Below are 21,417 nucleotides of genomic sequence, written 5' to 3' on the forward strand. Positions count from 1 at the left end.
TCGTTTGGATCCGTTAAAGTATATCTTTAAGAAACCTATGCCTATAGGGAGGCTCGCAAAGTGGCAAATCTTGCTCATAGAATTTGACATCGTCTATGTGACTAGGACTGCAATGAAAGCCCAGGCATTGACCGATCATTTGGCTGAGAACCCAGTGGATGAAGAATATGAACCTCTAAAGACTTACTTCCCTGACGAAGAAGTCATGCATATTGATGAATTGGAACAAATTGAAAAGCCAGGATGGAAACTTTTCTTTTATGGGGCTACTAACATGAAAGGCATTGGGATAGGAGCGGTACTTGTTTCTGGAACAGGGCATCACTACCCTATTACGGCTCAGCTTCGGTTCTACTGTACTAACAACATGGCTGAATACAAGGCATGCATTTTGGGTTTGAGGATGGCTGTGGATATGGGTGTCCAGAAAGTCTTGGTCTTGGGTGACTCAGACATTCTAGTGCACAAGATTCAAGAGGAATGGGAAACACGAGATTTAAAACACATACTGAACCGACAGTGCTTGCAGGATCTTTGTCAATGGTTCCAATCAATAGAGTTCATGAATATTCCAAGGATTCACAATGAGGATGTTGATGCTTTGGCTACTCTGGCGTCAATGTTGCACCATCTCGATAAGACTTATATGGACCCTTTGCAGATTCAAGTCCACGATCAGCACACTTATTGCAATGTGGTGGAAAAAGAGCTCGATGAGGAGCCTTGGTTTCACGATATCAAGGAATACATCAGGATGGGGGTGTATCCAATGCAAGCCACATGTGATCAAAAGAGAACAATTAGGCGGCCGACAAGCGATTTTTTCTTTAGCGGAGGGGTTCTATACAAAAGGACTCCAGATCTTGGGCTGCTGAGATGCATAGATGCTAGGCAGGCTACAACTATTATGACCGAAGTACGTTCTGGAGTCTGTGGGCCGCACATGAGCGGGTACGTGCTGGAAAAAAAGATTCTCCGAGCAGGTTATTATTGGCTCACTATGGAGCGAGATTGTATCAGTTTTGTGCGTAAATGTCATCAGTGCCAAGTGCATGGAGATTTGATTCATTCTCCACCATCTGAATTACACACGATGTCCGCACCATGGCCCTTTGTCACTTGGGGCATGGATGTCATTGGGCCAATTGAGCCATCAACATCAAACGGGCACATGTTCATTCTGGTGGCCATAGACTATTTCACCAAGTGGGTAGAGGCTAAAACATTCAAGTCTGTAACCAAGAAGGCGGTGGTTGATTTTGTACACTCAAGTATCATTTGCCGGTTTGGGATACCAAAGGTGATCATTACAAATAATGGGGCTAATCTCAACAGTCATCTGATGAAAGAGGTGTGTCAACAGTTTAAGATTACACATCGCAATTCCACCCCATATCGCCCCAAGGCGAATGGAGCAGTCGAGGCAGCCAACAAGAACATAAAGAAGATACTTCGGAAAATGGTAGAAGGGTCCAGGCAATGGCATGAGAAGCTGCCTTTTGCATTGTTGGGTTATCGCACTACTGTTCGTACTTCAGTAGGGGCAACTCCTTACTTGTTGGTATATGTCACGAAAGCAGTGATACCCACGGAAATTGAAATTCCATCCCTTCGGATTGTTGCTGAAGCCAAAATTGACGATGATAAGTAGGTTAAAACCCGCCTGGAACAATTGAGTTTGATTGATGAGAAAAGATTAGCAGCAGTGTGTCATGGACAATTGTATCAACAGAGAATGGCAAGAGCATATAATAAGAAGGTGCGTCCATGAAAGTTTGAAGTGGGTCAGTTAGTATTGAAACGCATTCTTCCTCATCAGGCTGAAGCCAAAGGCAAGTTCGCCCCAAACTGGCAGGGGCTGTTCGTCGTGACAAGAGTGTTGTCCCATGGTGCTTTGTATTTAACGGATATAGAAGGCAAATTTGTAAAAATGGCCATCAATTCTGATGTAGTCAAAAGATACTATGTATGATTTCTTTGGTCAAATTGGGTATGTTTGTACTTGGCATATTTTGGAGATTGGAATGACGAAGGCATTTTGTTCTGCTATCTAAACACTTTATCCTTTGTTACCCCTTTTTGAGACTTGTTTATTTTCTTTCATACCCCTCTTTTGGAATCAGTGGCAAAATTCAAAAACGCAAGAACAAACGACAAGTAAAAGAAAGAAACGAAAAGAAAAAAAGAATGAAAACAACAACAACAACAACAAAACAAAACTACAAAAAGAAAAAGGAAGAGAAAAGAAAAGAAGAGAAAAAGCACAAAAAGAAAGCAATTTCTATAACATGAACTACGTTCGACCTGATTCCTTTTAAGGATACGTAGGCAGCCTCACGGTTCGGTTCCATCAAAATAAAATTCAAAAGTTGTAATTTTGAACCCAGTTGAATTGTTTTGAGCCTTTGATACCATTTCTTTCTAACCCTATCCAAAAGCCCACGTTACGGTCCAAAGAAAGACCTTCAGATCAATCTTCGAGAGATGCCAAGTCGAGCAAGTAGAAGCGATTCATATCAGGGGCAACACTCTGGTCCCAGCAGGAAATTCAAAATGAGAGAGTTTTATTGGTGAAAACCCTCACGGGCACCGTAAGGAGACGGAAGCTGAGAGAAACCAAAAATGAGAGAGTCTTATTGGTGAAAACCCTCACGGACACCTTGGGGAAAAAGTTAGTTGAGAGATAAATAAATGAGAGAGGCTTGTTGGTGAAAACCCTTCAGGGCACCGCAGGCCGAACAAGGTCAAGGTTTTGGTGAAGAAATCAGGTTATGGAAATTCTGAGGCAACAAGTATGGCAACTGAAAGTTGATTGGTTGGACAGATTGGGCCGATTAATCCGAAATACATGTTATGATCATTGGTGCCAGCAGTCCACTCAGATAAGTCCCTTTTTCTTTTTCCCCTCAGATAGTCTTCCAGTTTTGGATTTTTCTCATCCTTAACTCTGAAAGTCATTGCATTTCATTTCTTTTGGGTTTATTTTTCTAAGATGTTCCCAATGTTAGTTCTGTTTAAGCAAATAAAAAGGAATTTCAACGGTTTGGGTATAGAATACTCGGGTCATCCAAGGTCATGGGGTTTGAAAGATAGTCATAAAGTCAAGAGGTTCAGAGCCAGTTCGGGGAAGCCAGTCAAAACAAAGCACGACAGCGGGGAGACTTTCAGCAAGAATGCCACAAACTAACCACCACATTTTAAACTGACAAGATTTTTCTCTGATTGAAACAGGGGCAGAAAAGTTTCGATTGTTTTGGGGAAACCCTCCATAAGAAAAGCAAGCACCAGACAGGTTTGACCGTAAACTCTCAGGACCCTCCTGGATAATGGGATTTCATTTGAAGTTTGCAGGACATGCCTGGATAATGGGATGTCATTTGAAGTTTCAGGACCCTCCTGGAAAATGAGACCTAGTTTAAAAGTCAAAACAATCACGAGTAACAAAATCTAGCATAAATGTACCCCAAGGAATATAAGTTTGTTTCAAAGTTTGCATGTTGAAGATAGGATTCAATTAGGAGTTTTCAGGACCCTCCTGGATAATGAAATTTAGTTTTTAAATTTTCAGGATCCTCCTGGATAATGGGATTTAGTTTTTAAATTCTAAGGACCCTCCTGGATAATTGGATTTAATTTAAAATTCTCAGGACCCTCCTGGATAATGGGATTTAGTTTTTAAATCTTCGGGACCCTCCTGGATAATGAGATTTAGTTTTTAAATTCTCAGGACCCTCCTGGATAATGGGATTTAGTTTTAAGGTCTTCATAGATAACAAAATTTAGCGGAAGTCGTACCTTTAGGAAATATAACTTAGATTTAAAACTGTCATATAACTAGGAGTTTTCAGGACCCTCCTGGATAATGTGATCTAGATTTTAAAATTCTTTGAGATTTTCTGGTAACATAATTCAATTAACACTCACAGATGTTCCCAACACCAAACTGGGGCAGAAGTTTTCTTTGTTTTTGTCTATTTTGTGGAAATCAGGTGCCCAGCTGGAGAACAAGGGAATACATTCAAGTTCAGCAATCAGGCGCCCACCTGGAGAACAAGGGAATACATTTCAAGTTCAGCAATTAGGCGTCTACCTAGAGAACAAGGGAATACATTTCAAGTTCAGCAATCAAGCGCCCACCTGGAGAACAAGGGAATACATTTCAAGTTCAGCAATCAGGCGCCCACCTGGAGAACAAGGGAATACATTTAAGTTTCAGCAAGTGGGTGTCCACCTGGAGAAAGGGAAACATTTCAGATTACAATTCAAGACGACAACAAAGGGATTCCACTAGGAGAATATAAGTCAACAAGGCAACAGGAACCACAAGAGCAAGTTTGAAGATATAGATAGGATTTTGTAATGCATAGATCATAGTCTAGGCTAGCTTCTTTTATTTTATCATGGTGTAATAAGGGGGTTCAGTAAGCAGTAGCAGCAGCGGCGACAGTGAAATCACAGCTTCATGGTAGTCCTAGCTACCAGACATTCCTGAACTACACTGACCTGATTCCTTTCTAGCCAAGGATATGTAGGCAACCTCGGAAGCAGGGTGCGGTCAAATATTTCAAAAATGCTTCCCACAGAGTATTCGAACTGGCAAAAATCGCACGGATCCGCTCACTTATCTTTGCACGAAAACTCTTTGTGTTTTCGAGCAAAGAGGGGCAGCTGTGAGCACGTGATTTTTGTCCTATATGAATTACTCCCACAAATTCAAAACAAAATAATTTTTTCCATTGTTTGCAAATTCGTGGATTTTCGTAGCATTTTTGTTATTGTTTGCATTTGTCTGCGCATGTTTAATTTTGTTTAAATTATGAAAAATACAAAAATATGTTGCATTTGCATTTAGGATTTAATTTTGCATTTTTAAATTAATTAGTAATTTAGTTGCTTTACAAAAATGAAAAATCACAAAAAATGGTTTATTATGCATTGTTCAATTTTTAGATTTGAGTTTTGGTATTTAATCAGTTGTAATAATTATTAGGGTAATTAATTTAATTTTCTAGGATAATTTGGTTTAGGAATTAAGTTGGGTTTTATTTTATTTTCATTTTTAGAAAAAAGAAAAGGAATTAAAAAGAGAATTGAAAAGAGAAGGAAAGAATTGAGAAGGATAAAATTTTGGGCCAAACTAATTAAATTCCCCAGCCCAAATTATTTTTCTTCCCAAACCCATGTAAACCCAGCCCAAACCCGCGCCCCAACCTGTTCTGCCCCGTCTAGTGTCTAAACGACACCGTTTAACCAGTGTTCAATCCCAGTCGTCGAGGTTTCTCGATCAAACGGCTGGGAACACGGGGTTCCTTAGTATATAAGTGTCCTAATGCCCTTATCCCCCCCTCATCGTCTCTTTCACAATCTCAGAGACCCTAACCACTGAAAACCCTAGAAATCGCCATTAAATTCCCACCACCATTAGTGGCGGCGCCACCTTCAATCCACACCAGATTTACAGCATAACACCTTCTTCCTCCCCTCATGTCGAATCCGTCGTTTGTTTCCTTCGAATCACCGCGGAACTCGTCGAATCTTCAATAAAAGACTAGACTAAAAACCTAACCTTTCCCAAACCACCCTAAATTAACACTAGATAACCCCCATGGCCCAGTCTTCCCTAATCCACAACAAGTTTCTCTCAAATCCTCACAGAGTTGCTCGAATCTCAAATCAAATGAGAGACCCTAAAACCCCAAATCTCTTCACCTTCAGTTCTGAGCGTGCACTAGTCCAGGCTTCTTGGTTGTCACGATTCGAAGTCTTGGTTCGACGCAAAATCGATGCAGTTCACTTGTTAAAGAACAAGTGAATAGCATCAATTTCGTTAAACCAAGAAATTCGGTTTGGTTTCGAGTTTGCTTGGTGAGTTCTTCTGCATGTCCGTTTTATCTCTTGGTCTTCTTCTTTTCTTTTCTGTTTGCCTTGGCTAATTTTGTCTTCTATGAATAGACTTAGGTTTAGTTTTCCCTCCTTTAGATTAATTTGGGTTTGGTATTTGATTCTGGTCGTTTTTAATTTTCTTTTCAACTCCTAAAACTTGCTCACTAACCTTGTTTGCGTGTTTGTTTAGTTTTAGAGTTAAGTATCTGATTTCCTTCTTGTTAGTTCTTTAGTTTAGGTTAATTAGTTTATGTTGATTTAGTAATTTAGTTAATCCCTCACCTAGCTGTGAATGGATCAGTGATTGAATTAGGATTGTTGTTGAAATCATTTCATGATATCTAGGTCTGTAGTGTATTCTTTTCAATTGGATAAGTGCTTGCTTGGGCTGTCTCTGATCCATTTGGCAAGGAGTAGCCCACCTGATTCGGTTTAGTATTGGGCCAAATTTTGACCCATCTTGGTCTGGTTCTCAAAGTAAAATTCAGAGGGTATTAAGGGTAAACTGGGGAAGTTACTGAGAGAATCTCTTAAGTAACCACCCATGAAGCTTCCTAGAAGCTGCATAGTACACTTACTTGGTTAACAAGTCAAAAGACAAGACTAAAAAGCAAAGAAAAAGAAGCTGAAAAGGGTCTAATTGCAAATCTGATATTCTGTAAGCTGCCCTACTTCCTTGCCTATAAAGGCATGGTTTTCTTGCCTTTCAAGACAGAAATTGAATAGAAAAATCAGAGAAAAATTGAAAATGACTGGAAATACAAAAGTATCACTATTTCATTGATTCTTTTCTTCATTTATTGGTTACAATTTAGTCTCTGAAGTAATTCCTGAATTGTTTGGGGGTTAAAATGGATTGAACTTGTGTTTGTGAAAGTTTGATTTGAAGTTGTTGAGGTCACGGTTCAATTGAAATTGTTTTCTGGACTGCTGCACCTCACTCTTGGGTTTGGATTTGGTTTTACTGGGTATTCTTAGTTGCTGGGTTCTGCTACTCTGCTGCTTGGCTACTGACTTCCCCTTGCTTTCTTTCATTGCATATTCCAGGTACATGTTTCTAGACTCACCTCACATGAGGCTTGATATTGAAGTAAAATGGAATCTGGAGTGCTAAATATGGCTTCTACATATTCAGATCCTTTAGTTCAATTTTAGTCTTTTGGAGTTAATTGATGCATTGTATGTTCGATATGAGAACTCTTAGTCAGCTGCATCTGTTTGGAGTTAGTAGAGCCCTTGTAGTTAAATGTTGCTTTGAAATTCTTGCTAGTACAGCTGGTCTTGAACAGTTGAGAAATGGAACTTGATAAAATAGTGATCATTAGCTAAATAGCATATGGTGTTAGATCTCTTATGCCTTTGCAGCTCATTTGAATATTGAAGCCTAATGATATGTCCAGGATTTCATGTTACTATTTGATAGCTTAAGCTGTATGATATGAGTATTAGTTGAATGTTTTATTTTGAAAATCATTGCTGGTTTGAAATTGTCTAGGAATGATGATTTAAGGCAAGGAAAATGAGATTGAAGTGAAATAGTTGTTAGCATACGTGTGCTGAGAAATCATGTTAGTGTAGATTCGAATAATCTGCTTAGGAATTGTAATAACAGCCTAATTCGCATAATCATGTTTGTTTTTCGTGATTCTGTAATGGTCATTTGGAGTCCAATTTCCTTACTCGAATTGGGTTGACGAGGCTCCATCTAGACTCGATGCCGAGTCAGTCCGTAAGAAAACTTGGGCTCTCCCCAGGCCCAAGTCTAAGGGCCTTCCACGAACAGGTCCTTGTATATGCTAAGGCTTATGTTCTTTTTATTCGAACCAGCTCTTAATTAATGGTTGTATTGGCCCAAACCTTTTCATGTAATTAAAATACCTGCTGATCTCACTTGGGTTTATGACCATTAAAAGCAATTTGAGTCTTAATCTAGAATAGGCTCAAACATCTTAGGCCCGTTTGATTAAGTATTGTTTTCCTAATAAATCGAGGCGCGCCGTGCCAAACAAAAATGACAATTGCATGGCCCTCGTTTAATTAATTTTGTTTATCCTTAGAAATCGAGGCATGTCATTTAGCGAATTTTCATGGCCCTCGCAAAGTTACAAATTCGTAATTGCTTTAGGCGTGTTAGTTTAATAATTTACCTTCCTAAACTCGGGTGCGCATTTATGTGACCTAAATCCAAGTCTCAACAATGTTAAAATATGTCAAAGACCGCGGGTGCATTTATGTGACGTGGTCCAAGATAAGTTTTAATAGCGTTGCAATCTTCCTGAAAATAATTAAATAAAAACGGTTATAAAGTTAAGATTGAACCATAGGCTAAAACATGTATTAAAATCAGATAATAGGCCGATTTTAACAGTTGAGCGACTGTGCTAGAACCACGGAACTCGGGAATGCCTAACACCTTCTCCCGGGTTAACAGAATTCCTTACCTAGATTTCTGTGTTCGCAGACATAAACAGAGTCAAATATTTCCTCGATTCGGGATTCTAATCCGGTGACTTGGAACACCATAAATTATCCGAAGTGGTGACTCTGAATTTAATAAATAAATAATCTCATTTTGATTGCCACTTTAAGTTGGAAAAAATTCCCTCATACCCTTACGGGGGTGTAGGAAAAAGGAGGTGTGACACTAGCAACACTTTTGGTGAAAATAGTTAACCAGCTTTTGGATTTGTAATCGAAAAATAGCCAGCATTTGCAAAGTCAATAATTAATAGCCACTATTTTAGCTGAAAATACGGAAAATTGCAGCATAATATGTTGGATTATGAAGCTCATGCATATAATATTGGAACTCCAACACATTATGAAATTCCAACTGAAACACGGAAAGTTCCAGCATAATATACTAGATTATGGAGCTATTGCGTATAAACTTCCAGCATATTATGTTGGAACTCCAGCACATTATGAAATTCCGGCACATTATGTTGGAATCCCATATGTAAAAAATTCAAACTCTAGCATATGATGAAGGAATTTTTCGAATTTTTAAGAGTGTTTTTATTCAGATTATATCTTTATATGAAAAAGTGGCTAAATATCGATTACTTTTGAAATTGTAGCTATTTTTTAATTACCAGTTATAAATCAAGCTATTTCTTATTTTACCCATGTTAGAAACCATAATAGATCCTTAAAACAAAAGTTCCCTGTGATTAATTCAAGGAAGTTTTACCTCCTATAGCAAAGGTTAACACTTTATTTATTTTAAATAAATACCATTTAAAAAAATTATATTCTATAGATACCTTTTAATGTTTATAGCAAAATATCTAATTTTGGTTACCTCCTAACCCTAAATCACTAAATACGCTATTCAGTTACACTATTTTCTTTCTCTCTCTACTTTGATACATGCCATTCTCTTCCCCAATTCCCTAAAAATACGCTGCTCAATCTCAAAATTCCTCTCACCCATATCACCTATGTTCTCTCCGATCCCAATTACTATTTAGAGTGGTTAATGATTAAATTTTTCCTTCTCCAGTTCATGCCGATGCACTACTTAAGGGTACAAATGTAGAGGTGTCGACGTTTGTGACTCCCGAAATAATAATGCTGTTGCTGAGCATATTTCCTTCAGGGAACTGGTATCCGAAGGTGCTTCCCCATTGGATATGATGGCTATTACATTATGCGAGGAGAATGCAATACCTGGTCTGTATTTTTTATGTTGCCGAAAATTAGGCTTTGTTCTCTTCCATCCAATCTCAAAGTTTGGTGGATCCTGCTTCACAAGCCCAGTTCTTGCTTTTCTATCCCGAATTATCTCTGACTTTCTTCGTTTCTCTATTGGGAATTTTTCTAGGCTGATTGTTGTTTCTGAAGTTGGCGTGGGACTGAGGAAATTGGGGTCTGAAGAGTCGGGTGTGGGATTGTATTTTCATGTATATCATTGTATTCATTGTCTTTTTTCATTGTATTTCAATGTATCTCGTTGTATTCCATGTATTTCATTGTATTCACTGTCTCATTGTATTCCATGAATGTATTCATATATATTTTTAATTAATATAATTTATGTATTCAGATATATTATATAATTTCTCTGAAGATTGCTATGTTTTTGGGGTGTTTTTCGGTTGAGAATCTTTTTATAACTGGAAATACAAATTTGTGTGTTATAATTGAGTTTGTTGAGTTATATTAGGAGTCTATTATGTTAATTGATTCACTTTCCATTTAAAAACAGTGTAATCCCCTGTTTCACGCCGTGATTACAGTCGAATACAATAATCTTTCCAGCTGTAGTCCCATGTTTCACGCCATGAATACAGTCGAATACACTCGAATACAACAACTGATTAACTGGACTTCCCTGATTCACGCCTATTTTTGCTTTTGTATTCATGAATATAGTAGCTTAAATACATCTAATACATCTTATAACAACATAAAACTTATCTACAATCCATAATATAGCAAATGATATCTATAGATAGCTAATTACCGCTAAAATATAGTGCTTTATGGAAATTTCTCTTAATTCAAATAGACATGTTAAGTTAAGGGTTAAGGTGGGCTTATCCCATACTTGAACTGCTTTCCAAAGAAGGCCTAGCGGGTTATATCGCGGGTCGAATATGGGTTGCAGCCCACGCACTATAACACTGTGCTATTATTCTCTGTTGTATCTCTACTAGTCGACTCTTTCCAGTTCTTTGGCGCTTCTCCGCTAATTCAAGAGCCATTCCTCATAAGTAATAAGTACTCTGTCTTCACTTATGTCTTTGTACAATTAGAGTTATATGATAAAGGAAGTATTTTTGTTCTCGAATACACTATGTAAAACAAATTGAATTCAATAGCAACAGCCGGAGTCAAGCCTAACGGCATTTAGTTCTCTTTACCTGCTGACCAATCAAGTGGGCAACTCCGAATTCAGTGTCACTCACTTAGGAATAATGATACTTTTTGGTTTGATATTTTGCTCACAAAACATAATTAATGTAATATCGTCAGCCAAGTAGGTTCTTTTCTCATATACTATGTGCAGTGCTAATGACAATGTTCAGAATCTAGATTTGCAACTTCATTATAGAATACCAAGTAGAATCACATTGTTCTAGCTGGTAATTTGATCCATTCTATCCTGACATTGCTTCCTAATGTTTATAATATGACTTCACAATTGGTTCTTTACTGTCAATGCATACATCTGTCACTATAAATATTAGGGCTGTTCAAAACTGAACTGTCATCGATAATCCAACCGCAAAATAGTTTTATTGGTTCATTGGTATTGGCTTAACGGTTGGAAACTGTTTGAAATTAACAGTTTATTGGTGTGGGTAGCAGTTTGCTCATTTTTCTCATCGGTTTAACCGTTAACACATTAGGGGTCGTTTGGTATGATGTATAAGAATATATAAGGGTGATATAAAAATTCAATACCACCTTAATACTCTATTTGGTTAGCAAACCAGGTATAAGTTATCCCGATATTAATTTTAACACCGGGATAACTTATACCTTATAGAAGGTGAGGTAATTAGCACCGGTATAACTTACAACTTCTTCTTAGAAATTATGCAGTTGTCATTCTTAATACAATATGTAAAACAATGAATAAACAACAATCTCATCATAACTTATCACAATATAACTTATACCGGTATAAATCATATTACTGCCAAACCACCCCTAAGAATTACATTTCTACCGTCATGTATATAAAAGTATCTTAAAAAACCCTAAAGCACCAATTCGACCTTAGCTTAAATCCTTGGGTCAGCTCCATTGCTCCAAACCTCCAACCTCCAGTCCACTATCCACAGACGCTCTCCAATCTCCATTCCAGTTTCCAGTATGAGATAAGTTTCTTTGTCCACGATTAACCAAGGCGACATATTGAGAAAAATCTCCTTTTCTTTTGTTCCGTTGAGCTCAACTTCCTGAGAATATATCTCTCTGTATTTTGATTCTAAAACAAGGGAAGATTCGCTATTGATTAAAAAGATAATCAGCGATGCGCAGCCATTAGCCAACCAGGGCACAGGTTCTTAGCTTTTCTTCTCTAGTTTGGTTTTTTAATCTTGGATACTATAAACCAGAACCTAAAGCTTAATTTAAACCTCCTTATAAAAGAAAGCTAATCAATCTAAAGCTTAATTTAAACCTCCTTATAAAAGAAACTTAATCAATTTAAAGTTTGAATGTGATTTGCTATATCATTCAATCCAAAATAAGATTCCAATTAGTTTCCTCCTTTTCAAATATTTGGTTGATGGAATATATATATTGTGTACATTATGTGACAGATAACCGTCGGATAACCGCTAAAGTTTAGGACATTAAAAAAATGGATAACTAATAAGCCGAACCGTTGAGCGCAAATATCCATCTGAACCACCCGATAAGCACCCCTAACTATAACGGTATGTAATCCAATAACCACATACATCTTTATTCACGTATTGTGGGTTCTTTGTTTGGCTGATGTTAAAGTTCTGTATTCTGCTGTCTATAGAAGTTTCTTCATTAATAATAGGTAGATAGTTTCAATAGTTTCTGTATTCTTGTGTTTTAGAATTTCCCAAGCAGGAGTCTTGAATATCTCATACAAAACGTATATTTTCTTCGATCATGTAGGCATATGTCATTTGCTGTTCACTGTTGGTGTATTTCTTTCGTTCTTCTTCTGCTTCTTCTAAATAGTATGTTTTTCTTCTAATTCTTATTCCAAAATAAGTCTTTCATGTTATGTTTTTGTTTTAACAACTAAATTATTTTCCTTTAAAAAACTTTAGAGCTTTAAACTGCAAGCAATTTTCCTATGTATTACTAGTATGATGATATCTCAACAAGCAACTTTCTTCACCTATTAGTCTCTCTTTTCCCTTTCTTTGTATGTTAATTATCTTTACAAGTTTGGCAACTGTTTTCCATCCACAAGTGATAATTCATTAACTTCACCTTTTTCCCTCACTTTGCTGTTGTTTGAAAAAGTAATTTGTAATATCGTTTTCAGTAGAAATGAAAGAAAATTCATTATTATTGCCTCTAGGCAGGTTTTTGGTAGTAAAAGTAATTTAGTGTGATCATAGTTCTCACCCCAAAGTATTTTGGTACAATTTAAATTTACATAAACAAAAATGGACAGGTTGTCATGGTGACAGAGGACTAGTTAAAGTATTCGAGCCCTAGCAATTAGCAGAGAGAAGATCTAAACCAGGGGAAGGATGTCAAAGTCTCTCAAAGTTCTCATTGAGGACCTGCTTCTGTAAGACCATTTCTTTCTCTCTTCATTCTATCATTTTTGACCTGTGTTCTGTGTGAATAATTTGATTAAGTTCCGCTGTGTCCTTTAAAAACTGTAATAGATTATCAGAGCCAATAAGAGAATCACTCTCCAAGGCATGCTATACTCCTCCAGAGGGTTCCAATATCTCTGTCAAATCCATGCTAGTGTCCCTTCTACCTTATAGCAACTCGCTTTCCAACTCAGAACTCTCGGAAACTGAAATACACAGCAAAATAGCGGATTTTAGCTTATGTTGTGCTGCATTGGCTTCTACCTCAGAATCCACTCACAATCAGCTCTCTTGGGTTCCCAATTTGCTATCTATAGCTGCAGCCTCTGCTTTCAAAGACCTATCTATAGCTTACGCTAGAAAAGTTGGTGGGAATGAGTTAATGAAAATTGGCGAGCTGGATGGGGATTTGAAGTCTCTGCCAAATGAGAAGAAGTTGGCCATACAGTTAATGCCTCAACTGTTGCCTTTGCTAAAAGACAAGATTAAGGAGAGCACGATAGATAAATCAATTGATGGTGATGAGATATCAGCTGCAAGCGCTAGAGTTCCAGTGGCATACGCCATTGTTGCAGCTTATCAGTTTAGATGGTTCATTTCTCAGGTGTGTCTATCCTAAATTGGTAGTTGAAGACTTATTAATATATTTATTTCTTTGAACTTGTTTTGGTTTGTGGTTAGAATTCTTTTGGGATGAAGCATAATGTTCTAGATTTATTGTTTGTAGGTGGATTATCCTCACCTAGGAAAAGTGTGCTCTTTGGTGATTCCATGTGCCTTAACAGCTCTTGATCACTGGTCATCTGAAGTAAAGGTGGGTTCTTCTTTTTATGATTGCTGGTCTTACAAATTTGTTGCTGCTTCAATCAGATGGGTAATCTACTTGTTGATCTTTTTTAAAACTAAGCTAATATTCCTATATCACTGTAGAACAGTTAAACCCTCTAGTAACTACTGTAAATGATTGATTCTTGCAGTGGTCTGTTTATACTGTAAAATAATTGGATAATGAGATATTCTATGTGGAAATTTTGCTTTTCTAGAATTCCTATATCACTGTCTTTTCCTTGAAATACATTGTGGACTTGTGGTGAAATACATTGTGAACTGTTAGAAGGGATACACTCTTTAAAACGATTGATAGCCAGCTAGTACTAAGCTTTTATGCGCCTCTGAGATTTGGTTTATGTCTGACCCCTATAACAACTGATGACAACAAAAAGAACATCAATTGAATCAGGTATTCAGTTTCTCTTCCAAAGCTTGTTCTTAGATGCTCTATTAGAGCCTTCTGATTGTAATAATGTTGGTAGAACCTCTCTCTTTTTGTCTTGCCTTCTTAGTCTTTTCTTTATTTTGGAGCATGATGTAATCCATCTTCAAGATAAGATGGGATTTCTAATTGTTACAGGCAAGTGGAATTGTCTGCCATACATTTGCATCTCAGACCTAATATTACTTTTTTTGTTTTCATTAGGCTGTTGACAAATTTTTGTTCTCTCACTTCAGGGACAGGGCATGGTTAGCTTAATACATCTGGCAAAAAATGTCAATGCTGCTGAGATTGGTTGCTATGAAGATGTAATTCTTGATGCTTGTTGCCAAAATATTGCTTCCGATGATGACATATGGGAGCGTGTGGTTCAAATGTCTGTACTTATGGTTACTTTCACCCAGAAAAGTAATCCTCGAAGCATATGGTAGAGCGCCCTCTATCTGTTATATATTGAATCCTGGTTAGATTTTGCCAACATGTACACATGAATCATGATTAAGAATGGTATTCTACTCATAAATTTGCGGAGAAAGTGTTATCAGTGAAATGCTAAAGCATTATCCTTCTTTTACTGTTGATTCACTCAGAAGTATATTCATATTATGTGTTCTTCAATTTGTACTTCCAGTTTAATAAAAGACTCTACCTATCAAAAAAAAAATCTTGGATGGAGGGACTATGCGAGTCGAAATGGGAAATTGTAAATCCTGATATTTTGTACGTTCTCTAGTACCTTCTTGGTACTGTTCTCGATAATATTACCTTTCCTTATCCAAAAAACAAAAAAAGGTATTTGTACCTTTGTGTACTGATATATTTTACATGTCCTTTGAGCATTAGCATTTCCAATATTTTATGCTTCAAGTATGTACTTACCTTTCAATTATGTTGTGGCACAGGTATGAAAAAATGTTGAATGAGATGTTGAGCCACTTGGAAAGGCAACCAAGAAACAAGGAGCGTTGTATTGGATGGCTACAGCATATTGAGCCACTGTTCAATTGTCTTGGTCTTGTGCTGCTAGCTCATTTCAGGCGTCTTTTTCCCCTTTTCTTCAAGTGGATGCATGCGGATGATGACAGAACTGTTCTACTGGTAAGAGGTGATAAAATTCTTTTAAACCTTTTTGTATCCTGAATAATTTTTCTGAATTCCTTTTCTAGTGGTTTCCGTTTCTGTAGTCTGATTAAGTTTTATTTAGTGGTGTCAACGGACTTCTTGTAAAAATATATAAGAGTTAAGCTTCTTTTGCATTTCAAAACTTTTTTTTACAAGATGTGTTGTGTTAGAGATCATTACTAGCAACAATTTGGTACTTCATTTTTATTTCAGGTTCTAGAACGGATCAAAACAGTTGTAAAGTTGACATGGATAAGGAATTCGCCACACATTGAAAGGTAAATTTACGAATGGACAAGGAAAACTGGAAAAGTAGGATTCACCCTGAATATTACTTATGTCTCCTTTGAATATGAAGAATGGAGTACCCCAAAAGTTATCCAATATACTGTTTCGTACTGAATTCCAGTTTTGCATCTAAACTGATGACCTCTTTTTTCAATACTTAAAACCATCTTACTGACTATGGATTAACATCCCTAACTTTAATACTAAGGTAGAACCTTCCTATATGTTCTTGTCGCACTTCTTTAAATTGTACCTATTGGTGTGATGCAGATTGGTGGATGAGCTTGTTAGTTTATACAAGGAGGCAGCGCTGAAAATTGCTCGTGTAGAAATCAGAAAACTTGTTCTTCAGACACTAATTTTGATCCATCAGTAAATATCATGCTCCATGCCTTTGTTTTCTCCTACTGCATGTGATATGAGTTATTTGCTTCTGTTGTAGTTTTTCTCTGCTTCATGAGTTCTCCATTTTCTTAATATCTTTTCTCCTCAATGTCCAGATCCAAGGGCTCGCAGTTCAAAGCTGCTTGGGACAAGCACAAGGATGATCCTGACTTGACAGTTTTCCATCATTCCTTTAGTGAACAACAGCTTGCAATGGTAAATCTTTCCCTCTGTACTATCATGAGAAAAGCGAGCATAATCTCGATCAAACACTCAAGATGATTTTTTGCACTTGTGTTAGGTGGCAGCATCAGCTATCTTAGCCAGTTTTGTGCTGCAAAATGAGCCTGTGCTTCTGCTTTTTCATAATAATTTGCCAATGATGCTATGATCTATTAAATCAATATTCAGGTTCTATGTGATGGCTGGTTTTTAAATACTCCCTCTATCCCAACTTATGAAAAGTCATTTGATAGTGTAGATGTTGCCTTGATCACGTATTAATTAGTCGTGATAATTAAAATGTTAGTTTGATGAGAAGAGGTGAAACTTAAACAATTTGAACTTTTGAAACTATAAAAGATGTTTTAAATGATTTTATTAGTCAGATAACGCCAAATGTTTTGGAACATTGAAAACAGAACGCAAGTCATATAAATTGGGGATAGCGTGTAATACTTGTGGCTTCTTGATACAATGGTGTGCGGAAAGTTTCTGCAGTTAATGATATAAAGATGGGAATTTTTGTATTCTGTCTATATGTTGCTTGCGGGGAGCTGTTAATGGTTAGTGGCTTGCTGGACTTGAATACATACTTGGCCTTTTGAGTTGCTGAGGAGACATTTTGGAGAAGTATACATTTAGTTCTTGCATCAGTTTCGTGCTCTACATAACTTGTTACTACTCCCCCGTTAGCTCTTCATTCCTACATAGAGTGGAGGGAAATGGAGAATTGTTTTTCACTTCACAAATGGGCAGAAACAATTGTCTGTTGGGGGTCGCAATTGCCATTCTATGCATTTACAGGTCGTTCAATGATGAGCTTGTTATGCTTTTCAACTATCCATCAGACAAAGGGATTGAAAGTGATTGGCATCCATGTAAATAGTTAGTTGTCTATGTTCAAGTTTAGTTGTCTATCGGCACATACTTTCAAGTTTTAGTTATGTAGTCACAATTCAGTAATTCATATTGAGATGTATTTATTGTGATTTTTCATGTACTTTAAGCTTATTTTGCTGTAATGTACAGTAAATATTCTATCTTATCATGCAATTTCAACTGTGGCTACAATGTTCACTATTGTGAAAATTAAAAATCTTACAACTTCAGTAATCATGAAGGGATCAATTTCAATGTAAACCAATTATCATGAAAGACAAAGCTGAAAAGGCATTAAATCATATCACAAAAAAACCCTTAGTAAACCAACAAAGATCTGAAATGCAAGGAGAAGCAACTGCAATCTTGGCGTATACAAGTATCCTTGATATGTATACAACCCATCAGAATATAAGCAAGAATCATAGATTTTGTTCAAGAAGGAAAATTATATTTCTTACAGTTCAGTTTCCCTCCTTATGTAATCTATTATTAACATCAAGAAACTAAGCAAGACTTCTTCCACTACTATTCAGGAGAGCGATGAAGCTAGAACAAGCATAGAAAGAAGCCACAGAAGATGAATCGAGGGAACAAGTACACCAAGCTTTCTCGAGTTCCGATCAGCACTGTCAAAATTGATGTTGTACTTCATGCTCATGTTGGTGTACATCACTCCCCAGTACTGCCCTGTAATTTCACCTTGAGCACTACTCAAATTGCTCTGCTGCTTCGTTTCACTTTCATCAAACAACTGGAAAATGTAAGCCTCAGAAATTCCTTCCTTTCTGAGCGGAGTTCCAAGTCCAGATTTCAAATGCGAAACCAGCCCCTGTAAATACATCTCCGCGTACAGCTGGCTCTCCTCTGCATTCCTTACACCATTATTCACGTGCTCATAGTTGCTTCCATCGCTTGGCCACCCTGTTTCCGTCACAATTAACGGAACATTCTCGTAACCGCTAACCGCCATGGCAGCAATCACGGCATCAACCATCATATCAAACAGGTTATGATAACGAACGGCCGTAACAACGTCATCACGGAAGTTGAACGGGCCTTCCTGAAACAGAGCGAAACCGACTGGAATCTCTCCGTGGAGTCTATAAACATTGTACGGATACACATTCACCAGGAGAGACGAGTTAGTTTCCTCCAAAAACTGAAGCACAGGCCTGATGATTAGCGAGCTGACCGGCTCCTGGAACTCGGCGGAGGATGGAGGAAACGCCGTCGTAATCACGTTGATGAAGGAGAAAGTAGTGGAAACTGAGACGGTGCGAATTCCGAGGTCGTTCAGTGCGCGGTGCAGGTTCCGCATGGCGGGGACTACGGCGACCGAAGGGTCGGAACCGCCGGAAGTAGGGGAAGTGATGACGTCGGAACCGACGGAGATGAGCGAAATACGAGCACGAGGATGATACGGAAGCACATTGTTGTAAACCCAGAGAGTAGCGGCGGAACGATTGGAAGCAAAGGAGCCGATGAGGTAATTGGGGACGGTGAGGAGAAGAGAAATGTTGGAGTAAGAAAATGCTCGGATTAAACTAGGGCTGGGATTAAGGAGTCGTACGGCTGGGATTTTGAGTGACTGAAGGGCGGTGACGACGTGCTCCGGCGGTGGAGATTTGGGGGCGGGGGAGTAGGTGAAGCCGACAGTGGTGGTTGGTACGGCGGCAGAAGGGGAGAGTAAGAGAGAAAGAATGAAGAGAGAGAGAAGCGGAGTTTTGAAGGAGGGAAGCATTTTGAAAACGTGAGGATTTGGAGTGAAATTTTTGCTTACTTTATTCATTCAGCTAATTGCAAGAGTGGAGAATTGGAGGGAAAGAGAGAAGGCGCGTAGGGTACGCATTAGCGCACGTTAGCAATAGTTGGTTCAATTCGTTGCAGGGTACTCCGGCGGTTACAAGAGAGAGGAGAAAATGATTTGATGGTTGAAGCTGTAGGAAAAGCTGTCGAAAGTGGTGCACCTGCATCTTTACCAGTTTAACGAAAAAATGGTTTTGTAAATAAGAATTACTGTATTACATTTTTAAACCGTCTAAAAAGGCACAAATAACTGTTCCGGTTGAACTTATTTGACATGAGGGAAAAGTTTAATATGGTGACAAAGGGAACTAAAAGATCCCCTTTAGCTTCTAAGTTCAAATCCCAGATGTGATATTATGCCTATTATTCTAACTAGTATTAGTATCCGTACGGATGCGCAAACACTAATCATGTCAGATATTTAAGTTATTTGGATTGTATGTAAATAATAATCTTAAAATTTGCACTTTCTCAGTAAATATAAATAATCATTGGATATTAACTAAATGAAAAAATTAACAATTTCTTCTATTTTTCCTTTTTTATACCATTCTTGCCGGTGTCATTGGATCCTTAAAATAGTCAGGAAGCAAAATAATAACTCATATTTATGGTAAAATAATCAAATGTTGAGACAATGAATGACTCTTTGGATAAGACTTAACTCTTTTACTACTACTTGAACTCTTATTTGGTGTGTTGATATCTCTTAAAAAATATTTCTTTTTTAAAATTTCAGCTTCTAAAGCATTATTTTTCAATAATAATTATTTTTATAATAATGTAATTGAAAATATTATTCTTAATTCAAAACTCATTTTAGTTGGCTATTTAAAAATATAAAAAATTCTTTAGCTAGTGAATTTTTTTTTACTCTATTTTGATATTTGACATTAACCATGTTAAATATCTGATTATTTGAATTATATGTAAACAACCTTAACATTTAAACCTTCTAAATAATTATAGATAATTGTCAGATATTAATTAAGAAAGACTACATGAAAAAAGACTAACATTTTCTCAATTCTCATAGTGATAATTTTATTTTTGCACTATTGTCATAGGTGTCATTGGAACCTAAAAATAGTCACAAAGTAAATAATAGCTCATATTTATGGCAAAGCACAAAAGTTGACACGATATAAACGATTCTTTGATTATGACGTAACTCTTATACTACGACTTGAACTCTTATTTGATATGATATTATCTTTCAAAAAATATTTCTATTTTGAAATTTCTATTTTTAAAACTTTATATATATATATATATATATATATATAATGATTATCTTTATAATGATGCAAGTGAAGATATTATCTTTAATTTAAAATTCACTTTAATCGGCTATCTAAAAATTTAAATAATTATTTGGCCGGATTTATTTCAGTATGACTCCACTTTAAGTTTATCGATATCTCTAGCCCCAGAATTTGAATTTTTAATTTCCTATATGTACAAAAAATTTGTTCTTTGAATCATTAAATGTTAAATTAGTTGATTATTGTTATAAAATATTGCATATATTGTCTTAAAATTGTCAAGTAGTTTATTTTTCGACACCATACTTGGCTTAACCTCAATGTAAACTACTCAAATTGCATTCCAATTCAAATTCAAAAATCATATCAGTTTTTTAGTAATAGTGATTTTTAAAAAACGACACATAATGTAAATTAAAAAAAATATTCTAAGATATCATTATCTTATAATCTATGTATTTGAGTTGAAAAAAATATATTTGAAATCGATGAGATTAACTTTCAAATTTTTTATACTCAACAAAGATGAAACATAAGAAGAAATTTATTGTCATCTTTTATTTCTGGTTTTTAGATTTTTCTAACATTTTTTTCAAAATTTATTTTCTTTTATCTTATTTTTAATGTCGTTATTTCTTTTGTTACAAAAAAATTAATTTATTTCATTATAAAGGGATGAGTTTTAATAAAAATTGTCTACATATGAATTTTAATTATATTTTTAGTCTTTTCTTGAAATTATTTCATATTTTTCTTTTGGCTTTATCTAATAAGCCTAAATAGGTGTTCACTCGACCACTTAAATTAAAATATTGAATGATATATAATTTATATATAATCCATATATAATATGTGTATAATCATGTGTTGTCGGTATATCATTTATTTATATTAGCTATAAAAAGTAAACAATAAATATGGCTGGATATTATGTAAATATTCCATAAGATTTCGATTTTTTGAGTTTATCCATGATATAACTTCTATTACTACTAATGTTCAAAAATATTTTATCTTTTTA

General features: G+C 36.4%; 3 protein-coding genes across 7 annotated transcripts; 2 read left to right on the forward strand and 1 right to left on the reverse strand.

The window, feature by feature from the left end:
* Window positions 1-403: 403 nt before the first annotated feature.
* LOC138887518 (uncharacterized) lies at window positions 404-1,972 on the forward strand. Its single transcript, XM_070169278.1, has 2 exons — window positions 404-916; window positions 1,820-1,972. The coding sequence occupies exons 1-2, from the start codon at window positions 404-406 to the stop codon at window positions 1,970-1,972; spliced, it is 666 nt and encodes a 221-aa protein (XP_070025379.1).
* A 9,615-nt stretch (window positions 1,973-11,587) lies between these two features.
* Window positions 11,588-17,989, forward strand: LOC104239480 (uncharacterized protein At2g39910). 5 transcript variants are annotated; one of them, XM_009794116.2, is made up of 11 exons: window positions 11,588-11,899; window positions 13,004-13,123; window positions 13,224-13,758; window positions 13,882-13,968; window positions 14,664-14,854; window positions 15,330-15,525; window positions 15,763-15,827; window positions 16,108-16,209; window positions 16,338-16,437; window positions 16,523-16,632; window positions 16,863-17,507. In XM_009794116.2, exons 2-10 carry the CDS (start codon window positions 13,083-13,085, stop codon window positions 16,610-16,612), a joined length of 1,407 nt encoding a protein of 468 aa, XP_009792418.1. In that variant the 5' UTR covers window positions 11,588-11,899; window positions 13,004-13,082; the 3' UTR covers window positions 16,613-16,632; window positions 16,863-17,507. The 5 variants fall into 5 exon arrangements, with proteins under 5 accessions (XP_009792418.1, XP_070026915.1, XP_009792417.1 ...); XM_070170814.1 differs by lacking the exons at window positions 16,523-16,632; window positions 16,863-17,507 and adding an exon at window positions 17,859-17,989; XM_009794115.2 differs by having other exon boundaries at window positions 16,523-17,507.
* LOC104239481 (glucan endo-1,3-beta-glucosidase) lies at window positions 17,625-19,114 on the reverse strand. Its single transcript, XM_009794121.2, has one exon. It carries the CDS (start codon window positions 19,112-19,114, stop codon window positions 17,855-17,857), a length of 1,260 nt encoding a protein of 419 aa, XP_009792423.1. The 3' UTR covers window positions 17,625-17,854.
* Window positions 19,115-21,417: the final 2,303 nt, after the last annotated feature.

Source organism: Nicotiana sylvestris, chromosome 3 (genome assembly GCF_000393655.2).
Source record: "Nicotiana sylvestris chromosome 3, ASM39365v2, whole genome shotgun sequence".
Lineage (NCBI taxonomy): Eukaryota > Viridiplantae > Streptophyta > Magnoliopsida > Solanales > Solanaceae > Nicotiana > Nicotiana sylvestris.

Excerpts from the sequence above, each read along its gene's own strand:
- LOC104239480 (XM_009794115.2), top strand. The coding sequence starts at position 13,083 with ATGTCAAAGTCTCTCAAAGTTCTCATTGAGGACCTGCTTCT. Across the intron at positions 13,969-14,663 it reads ACTGGTCATCTGAAGTAAAG|GGACAGGGCATGGTTAGCTT; the intron begins GTGGGTTCTTCT and ends CTCTCACTTCAG. Across the intron at positions 15,828-16,107 it reads AATTCGCCACACATTGAAAG|ATTGGTGGATGAGCTTGTTA; the intron begins GTAAATTTACGA and ends GGTGTGATGCAG.
- LOC104239481 (XM_009794121.2), bottom strand. The coding sequence starts at position 19,114 with ATGAATAAAGTAAGCAAAAATTTCACTCCAAATCCTCACGTTTTCAAA.
- LOC138887518 (XM_070169278.1), top strand. The coding sequence starts at position 404 with ATGGCTGTGGATATGGGTGTCCAGAAAGTCTTGGTCTTGGGTGACTCA. Across the intron at positions 917-1,819 it reads CTACAACTATTATGACCGAA|GCTGAAGCCAAAGGCAAGTT; the intron begins GTACGTTCTGGA and ends CTTCCTCATCAG.